This window comes from Chionomys nivalis, chromosome 14 (assembly GCF_950005125.1).
Source record: "Chionomys nivalis chromosome 14, mChiNiv1.1, whole genome shotgun sequence".
NCBI classification, from domain to species: Eukaryota; Metazoa; Chordata; class Mammalia; order Rodentia; family Cricetidae; genus Chionomys; species Chionomys nivalis.
In genome coordinates, this window is record NC_080099.1 from 68,275,391 (window position 1) to 68,300,600 (window position 25,210).

The 25,210-nt window shown below is 42.9% G+C and overlaps 1 protein-coding gene across 3 annotated transcripts in view; it reads left to right on the top strand.

The window, feature by feature from the left end:
- Positions 1–25,210, top strand: part of Osbpl1a (oxysterol binding protein like 1A) — a 191,436-nt gene that overhangs the window by 76,132 nt on the left and 90,094 nt on the right. Inside the window, exon 15 of one of the 3 annotated variants that reach the window (XM_057789364.1) lies at positions 1,750–1,856. In XM_057789364.1, coding sequence (XP_057645347.1) covers positions 1,750–1,856 — 107 coding nt within the window. Of the gene's footprint in view, positions 1–1,749; positions 1,857–10,201; positions 10,899–25,210 lie in introns of those variants that run through there. The other 2 variants (XM_057789366.1, XM_057789365.1) reach the window with 2 other exon arrangements.

Consider the following 25,210-nt stretch of genomic DNA (forward strand, 5'->3'; position numbering starts at 1 on the left):
ACCAGGGGTCCTCAGGTCTTTAAGCAAACTGCCTCAAAAATTAGGGTTCATCTCAAGACCTTGTTTCAGTAGTAGTTTGCCGGGGAAATGAAGTGTGTGTGTGTGGTGTTTAGAAGGTTTGGAGAATGAATTTACTGAAGTACATTTAATTTAAGTATTCCTTATGTGTTTGAATAATATTTGTTTTGTATTAGTGAAATATCTAAATCAGAATTTATAAGGTGAGTTTTATTGGGGATGATTGCGTGTGTGGTGGTACTTTCTTAAAAAACAGATCCATGATTTAATCTTAATGTCATTTGTGTCACAAAAGTGGAAAATTACTAGATTACCCAGAACATTTATGGAAGGCAAAGGCTGGGTCTGTTTTTCTCCCATGTGTCTCACAGTTGTGTGTGACATCTGTTCTATTGCTGAAGTACCAGACATCCAGCATGTGCTACTTTCTTAGGCATTTAACAAGCGTGTGGAGAATAAACCTTGAGGTGTATACCAAAGATCCCAAATGAAAGACTGAGTCTGTAAAGTCGTCTATTCCAGAGCATCCCAGTGCTCAGCCATGTGTGTGTGTTCAGAGCAGTTGTCACTGGGGGACCAGTGGGGCTGCCCGCCCTGATTCTAAGGGAAGGTGATTCGTTTCTGTGTTTACCATTTTTCCCTTTTGTTGCTCACTTTGCCTTATGAGTGTGGATACATATTTTTCCTACATAGGACCCCTTTCCCTAAGTCATATTAATGTAGACAATTTTGAAATATTGGAAGTAAGACTAAGGAAAATTGGTGTTTAGGGTTTACCACCCTTCGTGGTTACATAAACACTTGCACACATGTTTTTAGTGATGTGCCTGAGATCCTAAACTTTCCTTCTCAGACAATCGTTCCTTTCCAGCTGGAAGTGTTGGCATCTCAGTGGGACCTATTGTTGATGACCTGATGTTCGCTTAGTTTCTCTTTGGATGAATTAGCTCTGTTTATGTTTTCCAGTTTTATTTTAATGAAGTTTTATTAGATATTAAGAATTTTATCTGGTTGGAAGAATAAATTTAAATGATTTTAGCATGTAATTAACAAAATGCCAAGCATTTCTCTTGCATAAATCTGGACAGGATATTCATAGCATTTTACTCATTTTAAGTGATAAATGTCTATTTTTCAGCTTTCTCTCACCTGCATTTTTCTTCTTTCTCTCTCATTTTTCTTTTTCTTCTTTCTTTCTTTTTTAAATGGGTACATGGTTAACATTTGTCCTGTCATTTTATTCTTTGTTCCTAGCTTAAGCATACGGGATACATTTTTGAAAGCACAAATACCACTTATGCCAAACATTTTTCCAAATAAGAGCTAGAGGAAGTTGAATTAATGCCGCCTTCAGATATGTTAGCCTCCATGTCAACTACAGAATTATTTTTGTCTCTTTTTAGCACTTCACTTTTGAATAAAATTACTTCCCCAGCAGAGCCTGTCATGAGGGAAATGCTGTGTTATAAGCAGCACTTGCTGCCCCTGTTGTCTGCTTTCCCTAAGCATCACAAACTGTAAAGTCCTATCCGTCCTTCTGGGGTTCTCTTCTGGTACTAACTGAAGCATGTCATGGCAGCAGGTATTTGCCCACAGTAGGAAGAAGCACACCATGTCCCCGTCTGCACAGCGGGGAGGACGCGTGGAGTTTGTGGCTAGAGAGTGCTGTGTGGTTTTGCTTTAGCAATTACTTCACATCTCACTGTGTGTGCCCAATTGTGTTGTTTCTAGACATGCTTCCATCATTTCTTCAGAAAGCCGAAGTTGTCTCTGAAGCTTCTAGAGAGACCTGTGTGGCGTTGAGTGACTGCCTCAACATCTTCACTAAACAAGAAGGGGTAGGTCATTCAGAATTGAATTTTTAAAAGCAGTTGCTTAGGTGTCACCGTGCCTAATTATCTGACAAGCCATTGTGTTCAAGCTGTCCAAAAGTAGCACAAAATTAGTATTTATCAAAGGAAACAAAAACTTCATTTTCCATCAATTCAGAACTTACTCAATCTTGATCAGATAGGGTCATTGTAAAATCACTTATGTTTACATCTTTGGGTTGTATTGATGTAGCTGTATTTAATAAATGTGTCACATCGATCTAGTCAAGGTGGTTGTGACATTTCGGTAAAAGGGATGGGAGAGTAGTCTAGAATAAACATCTGCATGTGAGAGTTGCATAGTGCCTTTCATCTGGAAAGCAGGGTATTGTTAGATTGCCCTAAACTTAGCTCCATAATGAACTTTCCTCTGCTGCTTTCCTGTTCAATAGTGTGCCATTGGAGTTCCAAATTTGGGTAAGAGCCTTGTGCATGTCTGTTCAGTATTCTCTTTCTAAGGACTAAATGTTGTAAGATGTCTTTTGGTCACCTGAACTGGTGTTTTTCTTGTTTGTGGGATTTTTTTTTAAATTTCGATTTTTATTTATATATATGTTTGGCCTTTATTTTTTCTCAATTAAGATATCAAGTTTCTTTTTGTTATAATTTATTTGCATCTTTTGGTTAGAAATTAAGTTTGATAAAATCAGAAGCATATAGCTGGTTTTATGTTTTTTTTTTTTTTTTTTTTTTTTGCAGAGACTGGACATTTTATTCTCCCATGGGTTATAGCAGAAGCCTTACAAATTCATATACATGTCTTAAAATTCTGCCTTTGTATATGTATCACAAATTTCATGAAGAAGAAAACATTAATATAAATTTATTGAAAACAGTTCTTAAAAGAATTATGTCACAGTCACAGGAAAATGTTAACTACATTAAGCATTTATTTTTTTTAACCTCTTTTTTCAGACAGGCTTCTGCAGTGTAGCCCTTGGTTGGCCTCAAATTCATGACCCCCTGCCTTGACCTCCACACTGCTGTGCACTGGTGATGTAAATGTGCTTTGTTGTAGGATAGACATGTTTCTCTTTCCACATTGTCAGGAGTTATTGAACAGTAGTGTTCCCAAGGCTGAAGAGAGACCCAGGTTAGGTTCCTGAAACCTAGGTTGCTTGGCTCACACTGCCTGTAACTCCAGCTCTAGGAGATCCAAGGCTCTCCTCCAGACTCTGGGCATTGCACTCAAGTGCACAGCTCCCCTCTACCCCCACCCCCATATACACATAATTTAAAATAATTAAAAATACTTTCTAACTTCTAATAAAAGTGCATGTATGGGCTAGGTCGACTTTCTTGACTGTAATTCACCACATACCTCTGATTTTGCTTTATAACCTGTTTTGGCAGTCATGGGTTCTTTTATTCCAGCCTTAAGTCTAAAGGTCGCACATATACTTCATATAAGGAGATACAGGGCACTGAATGGCAGGGTAAGGAGTGAGGAGGCTATGAAGGGCCTAGGAAGGCAGGACCAGAGAGCTGGTCTAGAGACAGAGACCAAGACAGGTGGTTGGTAAGACATCACAGAACCTGGTCACAAAGCTTATGGGATGGAAATGGGCAGAGCTCTTCAAGGCAGAGTTGATTCAAGGTGTAGGTTCAAATCCAGATTAATGGCAGTTCTAGCGTGTCAAATAAGTGTATTAACCTGCCTCTTAGGGACAGAGTTGCAAGTTCACTGCAGGTTAATCTTATGCTCCTGATGGTTTTATGTCAGGTGGGTGCCACCATCTCAATGTGAGGTTTCCTTCCTCTTCTGTGTGGGGTGATTCAGCCTTCATTTGTCTGTTGTGTGTGTTGTGTCCCTGGACCTGGTTTTCTGGGTCAGCTCTGGCATGCCCCATTACCACATTTCCTTTGCTAAGTTTGTAGGTAGTGTTTTACTCAGCATGACTAAGCTAGCTGTTGGTCAGTGCCATGGTTTGTGCTGTAAGGACTGTAGTTGTTTGCCTGCACAAACCAGATAAAGTCGTGGTGCATCAGCACTTTCTCCCGAAATGGGGCAAATGCTGTTGTATAAAATGGAGTCACTCAGGGCAAGGCACAGCCCACAAGATGATGTTTTTATAACCTAGAGCAAACATGCCTAGCTTGCTCTCCTCAACCTTCATGGCATTATGCCTTTTAATGATTAAATGCCATTTTTTTTCTAAAAAAACATTGTTTCATAGCACTTTTGGTTTTGATGGTTTGCAGATTTCATATGCTAGTGTGTTTAAATGAGGGATGATACAGTGTTTTAAGTAACTGGGATTATAACTTTGGAATTAAATTATAACTTTTGAACTGGGATTATAAATTTGGAATTAAATTATATTACTGGCTTCATACAGTATTTAGCATGCTGTAAAACCAAGTTTCTCATTTCTTATGCTTCTAATGAATGTTCAAATACCTTGTTTTGCTATAAGGAAGTATGATTTTAAGGCTGAACAACAGTTAGGTTGGTGTATGTTTAATATCTGGAAAAATAGTTGTGTTTTAATTTTTAAACCATCTGCTTAATGAAATAGTATATAACCCATCTCTTACTGAAAAACATTCTAGATAGACAAACGCATTAGCCTTTAGTGGCGAGACTATTAAATTCATTTAGCCTCTAAAATTTTCGAGGAAGATTTAGTGCAGAGTGTCCTGGTGCCTGGAGAGCACTGAACTCTGAATAAAAGCTGGAAGTTATAATAGGTAGATTTTTGCATAACTAACACCGTGGTACCTCCTCTCTGGGTTGTTGGAGGAGGCTTCTTGTTCATTCCGGCTGATTAGCCCTGAAATACTCATACAGAAACTGTACTAATTAAATCACTGCTTGGCCCATTAGCTCTAGCTTCTTATTGGCTAACTCTTATATTAATTTAACCCATTTCTATTAATCTGTATATTGTTACGTGGCTGTGACTTACCTGGTCAATTTTCCAGCGACTGTCTCTAGCAGCTCTAGGCTTTTTGTCTTGCTTTGAGAAAAAGCAATCTTATCTAAGGAAACTTTATTTGAATGCTGAGTGTGGTGTGGCACACACCTGTAATCTTAGCACTTGGACCAAGGCAGGAGAATCACCATGAGTTCAAGGATAGCCCAGACCACGTACTGAGTTTGAGAACACTCTGGGCTACACAGTGAAACTGTTCACCAATCACTCCACAAGAAAAGAAAGAAATTGATTTCCCTGCTCTTGGGGTGATTTCTGCGTGCTCCCATTCTCGTCGCTTGCATGTCAGTAGCAGTGTGTGACAGTGTCCCTGCACATCATGTCTGATGTAAAGGAGACACACGGAGTTGTCAGGAGCCCTTGGCTGGTTTCGCTTTCAGTCTTTAACCAAATATATGATGGGTTTCTGTAAAATAAAATGTCTAAATAATTCAGGATCAGATGCCTCCAGGTGCATAGGTACACAGGGACTATACCATACCATAGGCAGCTTCTCACTTAGTAACTGATATTTAATGTTTCAGACGTCTGTGTACTTTAAGGTAATGTTCAGAAATATTGTGGAAGCCCATCTCTCAGTAAAATGCATGAATTTCTTTTGGAGAAATGAAAAGTAAATGATGAGTTGTGCCTATGAAGGTTTCTTTCTTCCTTTATCATTGTCGTTATCATCCTATGACAGTTTCCAGTAAACAGCCACAGCTGACCTTGAGCTCTGAATGTTTCCAGAGTGATGGGTTACAGGCAGGAACCACTATGTCAAACTTGAAGTTTGTTTCTCAAATTCATTGGAATCACAGCATAGGGATTAAGTAGCCTAAACGAGATCAGAGTGGCATAATTATGTTCTGTAATGTCTTTATAAATTGCATTTCTACTATCTGAAGTTTTATTAGTAGAACAATCATATGCTTTGAAGTCATACAGACTTATGTCTCATTCCTGGCTCTGCTGCTTAATCACTTGTTTTTTAATACATCCTGCTGGGAGATGTGGTGACCAGCTGCAAACACATGTGATAGTTTTGGACACTAAAGAAAGGCCTCATGGCCAAACCCCTGTTTTGTAGCTGCTTCAGAACACACAGGTGTTGTCTGAGTTTTCTGTCCTGCCCGGTTCCCACAATCATTAAGTCCCAAAGAAATCACACAGAGGGGCTGGAGAGATGGTTCAGAGGTTAAGAGTACTGCCTGCTCTTCCAAAGGTCCTGAGTTCAATTCCCAGCAACCACATGGTGGCTCAAAACCATCTGTAATGAGATCTGGTGCCCTCTTCTGGCCTGCAAGCATACACACAGACAGAATGTTGTATACATAATAAATAAATAATTTTTTTAAAAAAAGAAAGAAATCACACAGAGGTCTACATTAGTTTTATACTGATTGACCCATTAGCTCAGGCTTCTTATTAACTCTTATAACTTGTATTAGCCCATTATTCTAGTCTATGTTAGCCACATAGATCAGTACCTTTTTCAGCGGCGTAGACACATCTTGCTTCTTCGGTGTCAGGGAAAGAACTGTAGAGGGAGCTTCCCTCTTCCCAGAATTCTCCTGTTTTCATTGACCCGCCTCTACTTCCTGTCTGGTTGTTTTACCTATACTTCCTGCCTGGCTACTGGCCAATCAGCGTTTATTTAAAACATAATTGACAGAATATCGACAATTGACCTGCACCACCCAGGGATGCTATGAGTGACTTAGCCCCTGGCAACACAATTTTAAAAATGTTCCATTACTTTGATTGTTGTTTTTTACAGTGTTAGGTGGAATGCTAGGCAAACATTCTGCCATACTCTGAGCCCCCACACTGATTTTAGAATGTAAATATTAAAACAATATTATATTTTCAGGTATCAGATTGTCTCTTTGCATGTTAGTCATTACTCTGTGCCTTGATACAGAGATACTTTTAAGAAAGTATTCCCAGGATTGTGCTAGGAGAGCAGTCCTAATCTTGCCTTCAAATTCTTACATGTTCCTTGGATTCTGTAACAAGTACTTGCATCTAGCAGCAAATACAGACCCCTTTTGATTTACTTGGCCTAACACTGTTTATTCATTGGAAAGCAGAGTACCAGACTTGGTAAAATGACATCTATGATCAAGTAAGCTGCCCTGATGTGGGAACTAAGGCAGCTTCAGTGTCTGTGGACCTTCGTGTGTGAGTCTCGTGCCTTCTGCTTATTTTGTGCATGTTTTTGCTTTGGGGACATGCTCACATATGACCTATATGAATGGAGATTTCATTATTACCTGTAGATAACTATTATTGCAGGCAGACTTTATTTTTTTTTTAAAAAAAAAAAACACTAGTTGAGAAATGATATTATTACAAAATAAGCTGAAAATTTTGGTGTGTGTGAAGGCGCATGTGCCCGGTGATGGGGGGCGTGCGAGGCTCGGAGGGGACATTGGCTGTTGTTCCTCCAACACTGCCCACCTTGTTTTTTGAACAAGGCCATCACTGGCCTAGAATTTGCCAAGTAGGCTAGGCTGGCCGGCAAGCCCCAGGGATCCACCTGTCTGCTGTGCCCTCTAGGATTACAGGTGTGAGCCATCATGCCCAGCTTTTCTACTCGGGTTCTGGGCTCAAACTCAAGTTCTTTTGGAGCATGCAAGGCAAGCACTTCACTGACTCAAGTTTTACCCTAACCATTTTGTTGATCTTTAAGATGGAAAGCTACAAGAACACATGAAAATAGTAATGCTGTGGTTTTTGTTTGTGTTTTTTCCTTTAACCTAGTCTGAAAATATCAAAAAACTAGAAATTCGTTTCATAAGTTATTATCTTTATGGTTTTTCTCACCAGAGTGTGGTCCTGGGAGTGGTACAATGATACGTGGGAGCCATCATTGGCATCCCACTTGCTCTGGTATTATGCTCCCGTGTGCTTAGTCAAACCAGTTTTTCCAAGTCAGGAGCCTGCCTGTCTGACTGAGGTTGCTAGAAGCTCGTATATAAACATTGTATACTTTCATGTTAGGCCTCTTGCTCCTGAGGAAAGGTGACCCAGATGTATGACTGGGTGATGATGGTGTAATGGAAAGATCCAGATACCAGACTGGACCATCTAAAAGGTGTCCAGTCTGTGCTGCCCTCTGGATAGAACACTCATACCTTTGAAATCGTGTGATTGTGTGGGGTTGCCACCCTCCAACGCATGACCTCTGATGTTCATTTAACTTCCTGTGCTTCCGTCAGGGCTTTAGTCATTTTGTGTCCCTCTGATCTTGTTTACTGATGTTGATGACAGCTTCTCCAGCTGCCCCACCCATTAGGAAGTCACCGCAGTGTGTTGTATGTGCTCCCTTCCTTTGTTTTGCTGGAAGCGTCTTTCTCATATTTATAGCCTGTGTTGCCTCTGTGCATCCTTTCCAGTTCCATTCCTGTTCTTCCTTCCACTGCTCCACACAAGTGACTCTTAGCAGTGTCTCCTGTGAAATGAGAGGATGTGCTTGTTGCTGCTGTTTGAGAAGTCCAGTCTGGTCTCAAGCTCACTAAGTAGCCAGGGATAACCATGAACTCCTTACCCTCTGCCTCGTCCTCCCTAGTGCTGGGATCACAGATTGTGTGCCACTGAGCCCGGTGAGGGGACACTTAAATTATCTTACTTTCTGAAGGACTTGACATTTGGCTACTTACTGCTTTTTATAATACTCTGTGGCCTCCAAGGTACCTCTCTCTTTTGGCTTCTATGTCCTTTATTCACCTTCTAAAGCATTACATCACTTGCTTGTGCTTTCAATATTAGTAGTTATGTGGGTGGTCTTTCTATAGCATCCTTCCTGGATGATAGGTAGTACCCACTCTTTTCTCTAGAAATAATACACAACTATTTAGGTAGCTACCTTAGACATTCCCTATACTCCAAATCAGTGTGCCAGCTGCCTTTTGGAATACTTTGTATGTTTCTGTAAGAGGTATTTCGAGATCAGTATGTCTAAAACTGAATTCTCTGTCCAACTCATAGAATTACCACTGAATTCAAGACCATGGGAACTATCTCTAGTTGACCCTTCTTCATTCCCAGTTTTGACTAAATTCTATCAGTCTCACATCCCCATTTCCCTTTTCCCTTTCTCCATACATTCTCCATGGCTGCTTTGGTAAGGTTCCCAAGATAGCTGTAAGGATAACTACCACTTCTTAATCCCAGTCTCCACCCTTCAAAGCCAGGTTAGGTGCCCTGCTCCAGGCCTCCTTGTTACCACATTACTTCACTATCCACATCACACGAGGTCTCTTTAAGGACACAGCTGTCTTCATTAGACTGTAGCACTGGGCTTGGCATGCTGTAGGTTAATAGATATCTGAGAGAATGAACAATGACTGTACAAAAGAAAGAACATGGCTTCTGGGGCATCAATCTGTACCTAAACCCTGCTGCTTCAGCAAATTACTACCTGTTTGGGAATTCCACTTCCAGATCTGAAAACTGAGAAACAGGAAGACAGGCTCACGTGATCAGTGCAGTACCCCTCCTCCATTTCAGGGGCCTTGTAGACTGCCTTCTGTAACAAAGTAGCTTTTGTTGTTTCCCTGCTGGGTTGAGGACCTCTGCTGTAAACTGAAGTCTTTTTCCAGATCTTTAAGCCGGAAGGGACAATTCTTGTAGCCAGGGCCTCTCCTTCATTGCCAAGTGTGGCTTTTCTAAGTACAAGAGTGCTTGGTTATCAGTCTAGAATTTTCAAAGACACTGTGACACTTTCCAGACATGGATTCCAAGTTTTCTGAGTGAGCTGTGTGTGCCCTGCAAATAGACTCGCCACTGATCTAAAGGAACACGAGGTACTCTGTGACTTGTTAAATAAATAGCAACTCTGTTTATCACTGCCCGGCTCAGTAAAGTACTCTCTGAAGTGGAGGACAGGTGTGTATATTTTAGAAGCTGGTTTCGTTCTGTTTCGCCACTGGAGCCTCATAGTTACCCAGAAGTCTCATTAGAGTGTCAGAAGTGTGTTTCTATCTATCTGGGGGATTGCCTGCCCCAGCAGTCCTTGTCCGTTCTTCAAAGCTGGTCAGAGAGAAGCCATCTCTTAAGAGGTTTCAGTCAGCCGGGCGGTGGTGGCGCACGCCTTTAATCCCAGCACTCGGGAGGCAGAGGCAGGCGGATCTCTGTGAGTTCGAGACCAGCCTGGTCTACAGAACTAGTTCCAGGACAGGCTCCAAAAAACCACAGAGAAACCCTGTCTCGAAAAACCAAAAAAAAAAAAAGAAACAAAAAAAAAAAAAAAAAGAGGTTTCAGTCAGCAGGGCAAAGTGTTTGGCTCTTTGCTGTGCTCCATTTCATACCCACTGGGGTGTATACAGTAAAGTATGCAGACAAGCGCTGCTTTAGGGATAGAGAGTCCTTCTGCAGAAGCCAAGACTGCAAGAAGAGCATTCCTTCTGCCTTCCTGTGTTTGCTCAGCAGCAGCGTGCTGGCCGTTTAAAAGTTGTCAAGGAGAGGGCTTGATCACAAGGCCACTCTAGGACCTTGCGGGATCTTCTGCGCTGCGCTCCAAGAGCGGTTCCCTTACTTCTCCTTGGAGAATCTCGGCAACTTGGAGGCTACAGGCAGGCTCTCCCAGGCGGCAGTCTCTACCTGAGCTTCCCTGAGCCGCCACACCAGTGAAAGGGAGGAGGAACTGAGACCACAGAAGGGAACCGCCCGTTGCACACTGCAGGCTGCAGGCCACGCCGCCCGCCCGTTTGCTTGCCAGCCCGCTCGTTCGCTCGTTCACTCGGCTCTACTGGCTGGGACTCTACGGGCGGGTGAGCCCTGGAGGGCGGGTCTGAGGCCGAGCCCAGCGGCCAGGGCGCGGGGCAGAGCCGACCTCTGTGGCCAAGCAGCAGAGTCCTGGGCCACTGGCCGCGCCTCTGCCCGACCTCCACCACCGCCTTGAAGGCGGGCGCTGCTGTCCGACCAGGGGCGGGCCGCAGAGGTGACTTAGGGAGACCTTGCGGTACTGCCCTGGGTCGCGCCTCATCGATCTGATCGTCTGGAGGGGAGGAGAGGAGGCCGGAAACATCTGTGCTGAAGAGGAGCTGGGGTGCAGCGCACCAGCCTGGGTCTTCAAGACCCAGCCCAGGTGGGTGGGTTTGCGTGCTTGCTCAGCCCTTCCCTGGCAGCTCTGGTGGGTGGGGGCTGGGGTGGTCGGGTACTGGGCGAGGAAGAGGGGAGCCGCCAGATGTGATCCAGGGATGTCAGTTGATCCAAGAATAGTTAGACGGGTTTGTGTGGAGCCCAGTGGACCTGTGACTGCGCGGGGAGGGGTGATAAAGCTAGGAGACCCAGTGTCCCCTTTTTGCCAGGGGCGTGGGGGCGGGGGCATTCTTTTCCTCTGTGTGTTCCTAGAAGAGCCCCCAGGGAACAGCCCTTGGCTGTTGTTTCATTTAAATATTAGTTTTGGGTCAAGCTAGCTGGAGTGGGAGGAGTAAGGCAATGAAAGACAATTGTCCTAAATAACCTTCCAAGTTAGTGATTTTTTTTTCTTGTCTCTTCTCTGGTTGACATTGACCTAAACTTAACCAGCGCAGTTTCAGAGCTCGCTGAAATTTTGGGAACTGGCAGGGAAGTGGATTTGAGGATTGAGTGTGTATGTGTGTGGGGGCTTCATTTTCAAATGTTTTGGTCACACTGCCTTTGTAGATTAAGCCGGCCAGCACCTCACTCCTAGCGTTCAGAGGAGCTGGATTTTCCTGTGTTTAGAGGGAGATTGTAAGGAGAAAAATGGTAGGGTAGAGCAAGTACGGCTCTTTAGAGTTATTGAAGCTATTAAAAGTTTCTTCATTTTAATTAGGTTCAAGGAAGGCATTTGGCTTTGAAGGCGAGCATTGCTTGGCAGAAAGCAGTGTGAAAGAAAAAAATGCTTGCAATCCGTGTTGGTGGACTAAGTGTTGGGTAGAGAATGGGAGCTAAGTATAAACTCTGCAGTCTACAGAATGAAGCTTCTTGTGTAGTGTTTGATTAGCACTGGAACCCATGACTTGGCAAGCTGGTTCAGCTTGGGTCTGGTAAGTGTTTAATCCAAATGTAACGACCAGGCAGCTAACTCGGCTTACACTCTCTGTTACTTTTGCCATGACTGGAGTTTTTAAAGGAATTTGGGTCCTTCTGTACTAGCTCTTGTAGACTAGGCTGGTCTCGAACTCACAGAGATCCGCCTGCCTCTGCCTCCCGAGTGCTGGGATTAAAGGCGTGTGCCACCACCGCCCAGCGAAGGAATTTTTTTTTTTTTTTGCTTTTTTGAGACAGGGTTTCTTTGTAGCTATGCTGAGCAGTTAATGTCACCAAAAGATTTTAATCAAGACAGAGATTTGGTCAGATCTGTTCTTTAGAAGGATTAGAAGACAGACCCCAAATCAGGACAACCAGGTCCAGGGTCTCGAGAAATTGTAGAGCTGAATCAAGTTTAACTTAAGGAAAAGAAGTTACAGAGCAGTGAGAGGTTTCTAAGTATAAATTGAGCTGGATTGAATGTGAGGAATGAAGGGGAAGGTGGAGCCATGGCTAACTCCTGTCTTCCTGGTGTGAATTACTGGACAGGTAAGAAATAGGAATGTGGGAAGGTGAGTTAGCGCCTGGTATGTTGATACACCCTTACTTGTCCTAGAAAAGCTTGGGAATTACTGGTACTGCTGCAAGTCACCTAAACATCCTTTGTGACCATAGCCCCAAAAGTGAGTAATACCACACAGGCATAAAGCTTAGAAAATTTTGAAATCACAGGAATGAAAATTGGCATGGGGAGGTCAATTGTAAAAAAAAAAAAAAAAAAAAGAGAGAGAGAGAGAGATAGCAGGAAAATCAAGAAAAATCAAAAGTACAGGAGAGCTGCTGATGAGGCCAGGGGGCTAGGCCTGAAGGGAAACGCGGTGTGCGCGGTGCTGGTTTACACTTGGGAAGTGGCCACACTGCAGCTGGTAGAGGAGTGAGTGATGGAAGAGCAAGGGAGTAGAAATTATAACCGTAGACTGTGACCATCTCTGGGAGTCTGTGATCTGCAAAGAACGACAGTTGTGTTCTGTTCTTTATTTCTTGGCCAGGGCTTCCAGGTGGTGCTGGATAGGGCTGAAATGGTGAATCCACGTTCTATGATTTAAAAAAATCAATTGTAACTTCTACAAATTGACCTAAGAAATAGTTAATAAATACTGTACTGCTTACCATATTAATGATACTCACATTTCATTCTTGTATTTTTTCAAATCAGGAAAAATGCTAAACTTCAGAATTTGGCTTCTTTTTATAAATGAGAATGGCCAATACTTTTTTTTTTTTTTCTGTCTGTCAGGTTCTTCTGTGAAGATTATTCTGATCTCATAAAATCAGTTTGGTAGTATTCACTCTTCTGTTGTTCCCTAGAACTTGTGTAAATTTAAAATAATCTAGTCTTTGAAGTTTAGTAGAAAGTTTCTAACAAAGCTATCTTTGTAAGTTTTGTGAACTGCTATTTAAGTATATTAAATAATTATAGGACTACTTTGGTTTTCTATTTCTTTTTGGGTTAGCTTTGGCAAGTTATATATTTCTAGGAACGTCCCCTTTCCATTGAAGTTTTGGAATTTATTGTCATGAAGGGGTTCTTTTTTGTTTGTTTTGTTTTTTGTTTTTGTTTTTCAAGACAGGGTTTCTCTGTAGCTTTGTGGTCTGTCCTGTACACTAGGCTGCTTTGAACTCACAGAGATCCACCTGCCTCTGCCACCCGAGTGCTAGGATTAAAGGCGTGCGCCACCACTGCCAGCATGAAGGGGTTCTTAGTACTCTTTTATGATTTTTTAAATTTTTGTTGGAGCTGTAATTATCTCCCCCTTTTAAAATATATTTCTGAAGGCATTTTCCCCTCTCTTCAAATTAATCTGTACCCCTCAAATAAGTTTGTTAAAGCTTTGCTTGCCTATATTTTCAAATAGTTGCTTTTAGCTGTGGCATTGATTAAATTTTACAGTTTTCTCCCATTTTCTGTGAATTAACCTTTCCCCTATTGTTTGTACATTTGTTATGCTTTGTCCCCTGAAGTGTGGACACTTTGTTCGACATTTGTTCTTTTCTAGATTTTAGTTACTTTTACATTTGAGTAGTTTGTAATTTAGTGAATGTCATTGCTAACTTTATCCATTGTTTTATGAACTTTAATATTGCATTTTAAAGATCACTTCTTGACAGGTTGCAGATACTAAGTATGAAGTATAGGCACTGCACTCCTAGTATTTAAGACACCTAAAACTTGGAGAAGTTTTGTGTATCTCCCAGGTTGCCTTTTCTCCTCTCACCCACCTACCTGTTCTGTCTGCTGCTCTCCTTTCTCCATGTTTTCCTTACCTTGTGACACTTTATTTCCTGTACCAGCCGGTTCCTTGTCTCCTCCTTTACCCTCTCCCCTGCTTGCCTTGCTGTACTTTCTTACAAATCATCTGCTCACCCCCTTCCAGGATGGCGTGCATCTAATTTTCTTTAAATGCTCACAGGGTCAGTATTGTTTACTACATGGGGAGAGCCTAGGAAGATTGCCTAGACAGGAGGTCAGGTGACTGCTGGGTAGGATCCTGAGTCACAAGTTCAAGAAGCAAAGAGAGCTTGTTCTTTGGTTTGGGGCAAGCTTAATAGTGAGGCTTACATTTTCCTGTGTAACATGGGATTTCTTCCTAACTCAGCCCTTTCTATCACTAGTTGTATTGAAACTGAAATGAGATTAAAAAAATAAATTTATTATTAGTTTTATGTTTAGGTAGTTATCATATGCTCCATTCTTAGGAACATTTGTTAAAGTAGGAATTTGTCACAGGATGGCATGATTCCAGCATGGTATATTAGATGAGACACCATGATGGACCAGCAGGTGGTGGAGGGGAGGACAGCAGGGAGAGGCCTGTGAAGGAGCAGCTATTATGACTGCAGACCCAGGTGAGCTTTCCCTGCGGGGGGGGGGGGGGTCCTCTACTTAGCTGCTGTTTGCCACAGTGAGGATACTAGCGCTTGGCTTCTACTGTAAAGGATGTTTCTGTAGTTGAGACTGTGTTGGTCTTCTGTGTTCTAAATGGCTGAATTAGAAATGACGCTTTGTGAGCGTAACTCTTGTTCATTCTGCATGGGATAGAGATGATTTGAGTATATTTTTTATTGATTTTTCTTTTCTTTTTTTTGTTCTTGCTGAAAATTGAAAGGAATACATCAGTCTTGTACAACATCTGTCTCACTAATTTTTATGGGTTTTATTGGGGGATGGATGTGAGTACATGGGGCAGATGAAAGTAAAAATACCCTCTCATTAGCTGAAGCAGCTCCACGGACACAGTTTGAAAGTAATAGATATACTCCTATTTCCCAGAGGAGGGACGAGGGCCTGGAGAGAGGCTTGTTTACTTGTCCAAGTGTATGTAGTAGGAGTCCGTGGAACTTAAGAGCTCAATCTGGAGTGCTGCTCCAGATCGGTGCCCAAGCTGTGGTTAGGAAAGTGCTCCATCTTTATCGGTGCAGCTGTGCTTTTTGTAAAGTCAGTTTCTCCACTTGACAAATGCACACCAAGTTTCGAAATAAGAAAAGCAAGTGGCTAAGAGTACTGAGTTGGCTTTTACTTTGCACAGTACACCTGTGTTCCAGATTCATAGCAGGAAATGGCGTCTTCTCGGGAGAAGTTCTCCTTGGGATTAGTTGTGATTTAGGAGAAAATGGAACGTGTTCATTTTTTCTCGGTAGCATAATATTGTCCTGAGATCAAACCAGACCGCAGTGCTTCAGCCTACGCTGCACTTACTCAAGCCTCATGAAGATGGCACTCACTGAGGTGTAAGTTGGATGTACAGCTCAACTTCTTTTGGGAAATTTTTGAGAAATGGGCTTTAATGACATAATATCTTTGTCCTGTAGCATATTCCTCTATACTGGGTGAGAAATTAGAGCGAAGGGCAAAGAGGGACTTTGTTTTCCCTAAAGAACTGTGTTTTTTTTTTGCTCTCCTTGTGGACAATTAAAGGTTCATAATTGATTTATATCTCTTTCTGTTTTGGCCTTCAGAGAATTGAGAGCCACACGTACGGCTTGTCCATAGACCCTGTTCCGTAAGGGTCCTACCCCATGTCTTATTATCCATAGACCCTGTTCCGTAAGGGTCCTACCCCATGTCTTATCATCCATAGACCCTGTTCCCTAAGGGTCCTACTCCATGTCTTATCATCCGTAGACCCTGTTCCCTAAGGGTCCTACCCCATGTCTTATCATCCATAGACCCTGTTCCTAAGGGTCCTACCCCATGTCTTATCATCCATAGACCCTGTTCCTAAGGGTCCTACCCCATGTCTTATCATCCATAGACCCTGTTCCTAAGGGTCCTACCCCATGTCTTATCATCCATAGACCCTGTTCCTAAGGGTCCTACCCCATGTCTTATCATCCATAGACCCTGTTCCTAAGGGTCCTACCCCATGTCTTATCATCCATAGACCCTGTTCCTAAGGGTCCTACCCCATGTCTTATCAGCAGACCTTTCGTACTCATGGTTTCACTGTTCGGTGGTCTCTGCACTGCAGTGTTGTCAGTTGTGCCCAGAGCACGTTTGGTATAGTAATCATATTTAATCATTTTCCTCTAAGTAGGATTAATAGTTTTATGCAGTGAACATTTCATTTGATTTTAACTTTGTTGTATATAATTTCAAGGACCACAGTTAAGTAAGCAGCATATATTATAGTGAGAAGTTTTTGAGTTTTTGGTGTGAATCAGTTTAACTATATATTTTAGTCCAATATTTGGAGAAGTAATTTAAGGCTTTCTGTCATAACTATATTGTGTGTAGCTCAGTGTCATTAAACACATGTGCGTTGCTGCACAACTATCTCATCCAACCATCTTGGAAACTCAGTCCATGAAGCAGTGCCCTGTTCCTACTCCCAAGTTCTGGGAAGCGAGCATCTGTTTTCTGTCTTTATGAAGCGGACTCTCTTTTGTGCCTCATGCAAGAGGACTCGAATAGTAGTTACAGTATTTGTCCTTTGATGTGTGACCGGATTCATCTACCATAACATTTCAGTGTCATTCATGTTATGGCATGGGTCAGGGTTCCTGTAGCTGAAGCATATAATGCCCCTCTGTGTGTGGCTTCTTGTCTATGCGCCCTTGGGAGCGTCTCCCTTGGGCTGTTGTAAAGAATGCTGCTATGGTCATGGATACACGAGTACTCCTAAGTCTGGGTTGTCACTGTGGTTGTTTAGTGTATACCTAGAATACGCTTGCTAGATCATTTAGCACCTCTCCTTATGGCCCTTTGAAGCACAGCCACTGTTTTCCACAACAGGTGTATCATCCTAAGAGTATAAGGGAGTACAATTACTGGGGTTTTTTTTTTTTTTTTTTTTTTTTTTTTTTGAGACAGGGTTTCTCTGTAGCTTTGGAGCCTGTCCTGGTACTCAACTCTGTAGATGAGGCTGACTTCGAACTCACAGAGATTCACCTGTCTCTACCTCCTGAGTACTGGGATTAAAGGCGCGCATCACCCCCACCCCCGCATCCCCATCCCCAAGCACTTACTAACACTTTCTATGCAGAGACTGCCCTCTGAATTGCCAGGCTGTCCCTTCCTGACATTGGACCATACTTGACTTTCAAAGCTTTAGCTGTACATTGTTTTTGGAACTGTTCCTCATTTGCTGTATGGGGAAAGGTAAGGTAATGTAAGGTACATTTGCACCTTAATGTACCCCCTTTTCAAATGCTCCACAAAGCAAGCATGGCTCCATGTTTGTGCATGCGTGTGTGAGTGTGTTTACCAGTATAAGTGCACAGGGAGCCAGATTTTGGTATTTGTTTCTTCCTCGTCTCTACCTTAAAGCTTCTTGAGTATGGTCTCCAACTAAACCTAGATGGGTTTCTTGCACAGACACCAGGGGTCCACCTCAGGTCCTCGTGTGTTTTATAGTGAGCCCTTACCCACTGATACCATCTCCCCAACCCCAATGCTTACACTTTTTATTCTTTTAAATTAAGCCTTGGCTTAAATGCATTTTTTAACGTTTTCTTTCTGTGTGTTGATACCAAATACTGATTTGCTGTCACATTTCAAAGGGTCATTACTTAATTGAACCAAATTTTGTCCTTTAGAGGGTTATTAGAAGTCTAAAATAGGAGATGAGAAATGGTGGCACAAGTGGGTACCTAGGGCCTAAGGAAACAGTAAATATTTAAGTTAAAATAATTACAGACTTGATTTGAAAAGAAAACTCAGAATGTTTTCTATTGAAGTTAGGTTTTGATCTTTAGCTGCAGTTATAAATACAGAGTTCCTAGAAACTGTAAAAAAAGAAAAAATTTAAGATTGAAACTTCAGAAAATATAATCACAAAATTATGAAGGAATCCTAGATGCCATTGATTTTTCTTGTTTGCAGACATTCTTCCCACAGCTTCTGGCAGCCAGGCAGTCCCCATAGCAGTCTGTAGACAAACAGATAGGTGTGTGTCCGGTGGCTAAGGGCTGCATCCTGAGTCACACAGATGTGGATGAGGACAGCCTCTGCAGCTGCTTACTGTATAATCTAGCGTCCTGTAACCCGATTGTGCCAGGTCTTCACAGTGCTCCTGCTCCTGCTGGGTGGTCCCTTTCAGCCACCTGTTCCACTGTAGGAGGAGAAGTGACAGCAGATTAAACTACCTATCAGGGTGAAGTTTTATTCCCTTCTCCTCTTTGAACTCATGGTTCCAGGTCAGCTGTGCAGTCATGGGAAAGTCTCTCTTCTCTCGTGTGAGTTTCTCAGTATTTGGAATAGCTAGAAAATTCCTTCTCCCTAAGCCAAGCATCTCCTAGCTCCTTCAGTATCACTATGGTGTCAGACTTTGCACATGTCTGTCTTATCTTCTGTGGGAAAAGGCACTTTTTCTTAAAAGGCATCTTTGGAGACAGAGCACTGCAGAGAGATGAGTGCCGGGTGTGGCACTCCTCAGGTCATGTCCTAGTGGGGACAAGGCTGTGCGGTGACACCTCAGAACTTTACTGTTGCTAAGCTGAGAAAATCTTCCTAGGTACACCCACGTCCCCCCCTTCCCCCTTTAAGCTCTTTAAGAAAGCGATGCCTTCTCAGTGTGCCCCCTCCTCACCCCACCTCGGACTCCCAGGATTCCTTTCCTGTTGTGTCCAGCACTCGCCAGCATGTCCACACTCAGCAGTCTACTGACTTCCCGTGTGTCTTTCCCCTCGGTAGCTGGGAAGTAGAATAAGTGCAGGATTGCCCTCTTAATCACGGTGGACTCCCTGGGTCTGGAGTGCCTGGCATGGAGTGGGCGACTGACAGGACAGAGGATGGAACTTCACCCTTCTATCTTGACAGTTGCATAATATTGTGCTTGAAAGGGGTCCTTGAAGACCAGTTAAGGTAATTTTTTATTTTTTAAAGCTTACAAAAAAGTAGAAAGCCATATTTAATTGTTTTTAATCTTTTGCAGATTTTAAGTCACTTTGGGTTGCTTAGTAAATAAATATTTCCCTTTAGCTACCTACCAGACAACTTTTGCTAGAATACTGCTGACTGTGTGTACCTTGGGAGGCTTAGACTCTTTGCGAGTGTTCTTCTCAGGAGTTTAGCCCACTAAGGTTCCAATATAATCCTTTTCTCCTAGCTGGAGAACCATGAAGATACTTGCCAAGTCAAAATAAAACATTAAAGTTTTACTGGGACAGAAATAGAGAGAACTTTTTTCTTGGTGTCTTTGTACATGCATGTCTCAGCGTGTATAAATGTTCAAGTGGTTGTGTATGTAGGTAGCACCTTACTTTTGTGTCAGGTCTCACATTGCACCTGAAGGTCATCTTTTGGCGAGTCCCCTGTCCAGTGAGCTTCAGGGATTTGCCTGTCTCTGCCTCTTCAGGGCTGGGATGACTTTTCACATGATTCTTGGAGGCCTGACTTGAGCTTCTCACATTTATGTGACAAGTGCTATGCGGATTGAGCCATTTTCCCCTCAGCTTTTAAAAAGCGGATGTTGTGAGGCTGCGCAGTAGTGTCATGGGAGGCAGACACAGGCAAATCCATGTGAGTTTGAGGCTCGTCTACAGAGCAACTCCAGAACAGCCGAGGCTCCATAGAGAAAACCTGGTCTCAAAGACAAAAACAAAAGCACAACAAAGGTGGATGCTGTGGTCATGGACCAGCCCTGCCTTGAGCTCTGCGTTCTTGTGAGTGCATGGGTGAAGCCAATAAACCCTTAGCCATTTATTTCAAATTTCAAGTTTCAGAACAGATAAACCAATTCCAGGATATAGGAGCTAGAGAAGCTGCCTGGCCTGGGTGGAGAGACGGGCAGGGTGGCTGCACGGAGCCTGGAGATTGGGAGGAGGCAGCAGTGGAAATGTTCGGTCTCAGTTGGCAGTGCCTGGTGCGGAGGGTGTGCATCTGCAGTGGACTCTACTCTTAAAGCAGATGGGCTATATATAATCTCAGTAAAGTTCCTTAAAAAGTAAAGCTAGAGTTGCTATGGTGTCACTTGTGTTATAAACAACCTTTCTAGTTCTTAGTATTAGCAGAACTATCAGCTACAACCCTGCTCACTGTTGGAGACGCGATGTGATAGAGTTGTGGTTAAATTCTCTGCCTTTGCAAATGATCACTTATCTGTTGTGGCATATTTCTAAAAAAAGAAATTTATTTCAAGGTATATATGATGCACAAATCTGTTGAGAGCGATTACATAAGAGCAGATATTTTTAGGTGGAGAGCTTCGCAACCATGAGGAGTGTCCTTAGCACACTCTCAGGGCTCCTCATCAGAGGCCACGGCAGCCCCGCGCTCTGACTGTCCCTGTAACACTCCTCATCAGAGGCCACGGCAGCCCCGCACTCTGACTGTCCCTGTAACACTCCTCATCAGAGGCCACGGCAGCCCCGCGCTCTGACTGTCCCTGTAACACTCCTCATCAGATTCCATGGCAGCCCCGTGCTCTGACTGTCCCTGTAACACTCCTCATCAGAGGCCACGGCAGCCCCGCGCTCTGACTGTCCGGATGCCTGTAACACTTCTCATCAGATGCACTGCGAATTAGACAGAGCATTGATGGTGCCAACGCTGATTCCTAGGTCGACCTATTTTCAAATACTTTGCTGACTGGGAAATTATGAGAAATGTAGATGGAAGTCTATAGAAAAGTTATTTTTTACGTACAGTAAAATATAACAACCAGAACCCAGGATCTATTAGCAAGATTTTAATAAATACACAAGGAGTAGCATGAATTACTGCTTAATATTCTTCATTGTTTTTCTATCAGAATAATTTTTTTGTTTTGTTTTTTGAGACAGCCCGGGCTGTCCTGGAACTTGCTCTATAGACCAGGCTGGCCTTAAACTCACAGAGACCCACCTGCCTCTGCTTCCCTAGTGCTGGGATTAAAGGTGTACATCACCACTTTCTGACAAATAAATGTTTTTGTTTTACCTATTTTTTTTTTGAAGATTTTGTGTATGTATGTGCCCAGAACCATTCATGGAGGCCAGAGGGAGGATGTCAATTGCCCTCCTTTATTGCTGTCTAGTTTCCTTGAAGCAAGGTCTCGCTGATTCTGTAGCTTGTGCCCCTGGGCTCCCACCTGTTGGCTGGATGGATGTTAACAAACACGGCAATCTCCTTTTTCCATCCTGTCTCTAGTCAGTCCCATTTCCTAGCCACCCCCTACCCCAATGACAGGGATTGGCAAGAACTACTGGATCTGACTGTTTAGATGGATGTTAGAGATCTGAACTCAGGTCTTTATGGATAATTTTCAAGTAAACTTTGAAGTGGGTTTGCTGCAAGCTGCCGGGGTCCCAAAAGCAGCCAGTCCCAAGCAGGAACAGTGCAGGAGACCACATGACAGGTCTCCAGGTCTCCATGTGATGGTGGCAGGCGAGAAATGGATAGGCACACCATGCAGAGTAAAGTTGGACATTTATTAGGTGGGTTATGGAGGGGAAGGAAAAGGGGGAGAGGGGGGAGAAAGAGAGGGGGAGAGAGGCTGCCTCTTGGAGAGGGGGACAGAGAGAGGCTGAGGCTGCAAGCAGGAAGAGAGTGGGCGTGGCTTGTCTCTTAAAGAGACAGAGCATTACAAACTTAATCTGTGGTAGTCTATGACCTCTGGTCTCCATGAATGGTTACGTGCACATACATTATATGTACCAGTGTTTATATTTGTCTTTAATAAGAATCCCCAAACCCAAAACCATTGGCTTAAATGAATTAGAGATGTATTTTTCCTTCACCTTGAAAAATCAGGAGGTGGACAGTATGATCTGGAGTGGAGGCTTCGGTGTTAGAGGTGGTTCCAGATACTGTGTTCTTGTGTTTTCTTCCTTAAGTAGACTTGGTAAATTCTGCTAAATCCTGCAGTCTTTTTGGCCAGAGCTTCTTCTTGTAGCAAAGCTGACACAGGGACTGAGTAGTAGACTCTTGGCTGGAGGTTTGTCTTCAGGCAAGGAAAGGGGAAGATCAGTGTTGGTAGCACCCAGCAGCCTTTGATGGTCCACAGCCTGGTTGTGTGTTCTTGGAAGCTATGACTCAGCAGTCTGAAGCCAGGCCATCAAGTCTGAGGAACCCTGAAACACGTGCATCCTGACCCATTAGGTGCTTGTAGGGGAACCTCAGCTTTAAGCAGATGTCTGCCTGATAGACCTGCCAGTACTTGGGTTAAGTAGGGGCTGTTCTATGGAGAGCGTGTCTCCTTACAGCAGTGTAATCCCTAGTAGGGCATTCATGGAAGGGTTCCAGCAGGTGTTGACTGTAGTCCAGTTAACTATGCCTATAACATTGCCTAGTTTGTTATCCCCTGTCCACAAAGATAGCAGATAAGGCACCCACTCCCACCACTGCTGTGCTGTGTGTGTGTGTGTGTGAGGGGTCAACCTCAGGCACTGTTCATCTTGTATTTTGAGACAGAATCTTCACTGGCCTAGAACTCAAAGATTAGGTGAAGCTGGCTATCTAGTGAGCTCCAACGATCTGCCTACCCCCCTCCCCAGCCCTGGGATTACAAGAGTACCACTGTTCCTGACCTTTTAACTGACTATCCAGTGAGCTACAGAGATCTGCCTACCCCCCTACCCCCAGCCCTGGGATTACAAGAGTACCACTGATCCTGACCTTTTAACTGACTATCCAGTGAGCTCCAGAGATCTGCCTACCCCCCCCCAGCCCTGGGATTACAAGAGTACTACTGTTCCTGACCTTTTAACAGTTGGCTCTGGAGCTCATTTCCTCTGCTTGCCTAGAGAACACTTGATCAACTGAACTACCTGCTTCCCTCACCCCAGGCCCTATTTTACCTGCTTTGAAAATAGAAATTTAAAATTTATTCTTTGAGAATTTTATGTATGTATATAATGTATTCTGATTATATCCCCCCCCCCAGTCTCTCCAGATCTGTGTCCTACTCAGTGTTCTCCCAGATTGCATATCTTTTTTAATAACCCACTGAGTTCAATTCGTGCCACTTATATTTGCACAGGTGTAGAGCCATACCATCTACTAATCAATGTTGACCAACCTGGGACCATACCCTTAAAGAAAACTGATTCCCTTCCGCAGAAACCACTGGTTATCAATAGCTTCCCAACTCGTGAGTTTCTTCCCCTTCCTTGCTAGCGTGTTGAGTGGCTTAATCTCATGTAGGCAACCATAGCTCCTGTGAGTCCACGTGTGCAGCAATCCTGTCATGCCCAGAAGACACTGTTTACCCAGGTCTTCCCAGACTTCTGCCTCTTGAAATCTGTCTCTTCTTCTTTGATGATACCCGTGTCTTACAGGGAGGGGTGTGACACAGATGTTCCATTAAGACTAAGCACTTTGTGGACACTTTCTGTGCTTTGACCAGAGGTGAGTCATTAGAGCACGAGACTCGTAATCTCAGGGTCATAGGTTCGAACCCCACTTTGGGTACTGTTATGTAAACAGAGACTGCTTTTGTTTCATGGTCGCTCAGACCCAAATAATCACACAGAAACTATATTAATTACAACACTGTTTGGCTAATGGCTCAGGCATATTCTTAACTAGCTCTTATATCTTAAACTATATGTGTATCACCAGAAGACTGTGGCTTACAGGTAATATTCAAGCATATTTCTCCTTAGGTGGCTGCATGGCGTCTACCTGACTCTGCTTTCTGTCTCTCGGCATTCAGTTTAGTTTTCTCGCCTAGCTATATTCTGCCCTTCCATAGGCCAAAGCTGCTTCTTTGTTAAATAGCAAACAGTGGGGAATCCTACATCAGTTTTTCAAGATGCTTAGCTCTCTACCAACCCTTCCTTTCCCTTTCCCTCCCCACTTCACCTGTTTTCCTACTAACAGTGACTCCGTATCCTCTATTTCTCTCAGTTGTTATTGGAGTGTATGTTAACTTGCAACATGGAGGACTGGAAAACTTGTTGGATTTGGTTAAGCTATTGATGATTTAGGGTGATTTTCTCAAATGTTTTTGATTTTTTTTTTTAACCATTTAGCCATATCCTACAGTTGTTAGGATATAATGACCTAACACTAACTGCAGCTCCTTCTAACAGGAAAATGCTATGTGTAGAGTTAAGAAGAAACTATTTTAAAAAATAGATTTTTAGGAAATTCCAAAGCCAGTTGTGGCCGTGCATGCTGAACACAGTGTGGATTAGAAGTTCAAGGTCATTCTCAGCTGCTTAGGGAGATCTAGATCAGTTTGACTCAAAGTCAGCAACAACAACAAAAATATTCTAGGATCTTTATTGAATAGGTAACTTTGGAATTCTGTTTTTATAGGCAGTGTGAATCTGTTGTTAAATTGAGGCATGGTTTACAGTGTTTTAGATATCCATAATCATGCGGTTTAACATTCTCTTGTACAGTTTCCATAATAATCCGTTGGAAGCCTTTTGACATTTTAACCTGTACTATAATCTAGATGATTTGGACACGATGCACTGAAGTATGTAGTACTTATACGAAGGTAATCCAGAAAGTGTTACTTTAGTTGTAAAATGTACATGATACTAGGTAACCTTTCCAATGTTAGTGACCCTATGTTTTCATTTATGCTCAAGGTCTTATGAGCTCATTCTTGTATCAAATTATGTTACATTCTAGAGAGCCATTAAAGGAACATCCATTGTTGGGGCCATTCTATGGGTACTGATCTGTGAAATCAAGTACCCCTTTACTTCCAAATATTGATCCTTTCTTCCATATCTAAAAAAGATAGGCAGAAAGCAAACTTCCTTAACACTTGTATATCAAGCATTTGATTTTATTTTTTAAAAAAATTTATTCTGCCTGCATGTATCCTGTAGGTCAGAAGAAGGCACCAGATCTCCTTACAGATCATTGTGAGCCACCACGTGGTAGTTGGGAATTGAACCCAGGACGTTTGGAAGAGCAGGCAGTGGTCTTAACGGCTGAGCCATCTCTCCAGCCCCCTTGATTTG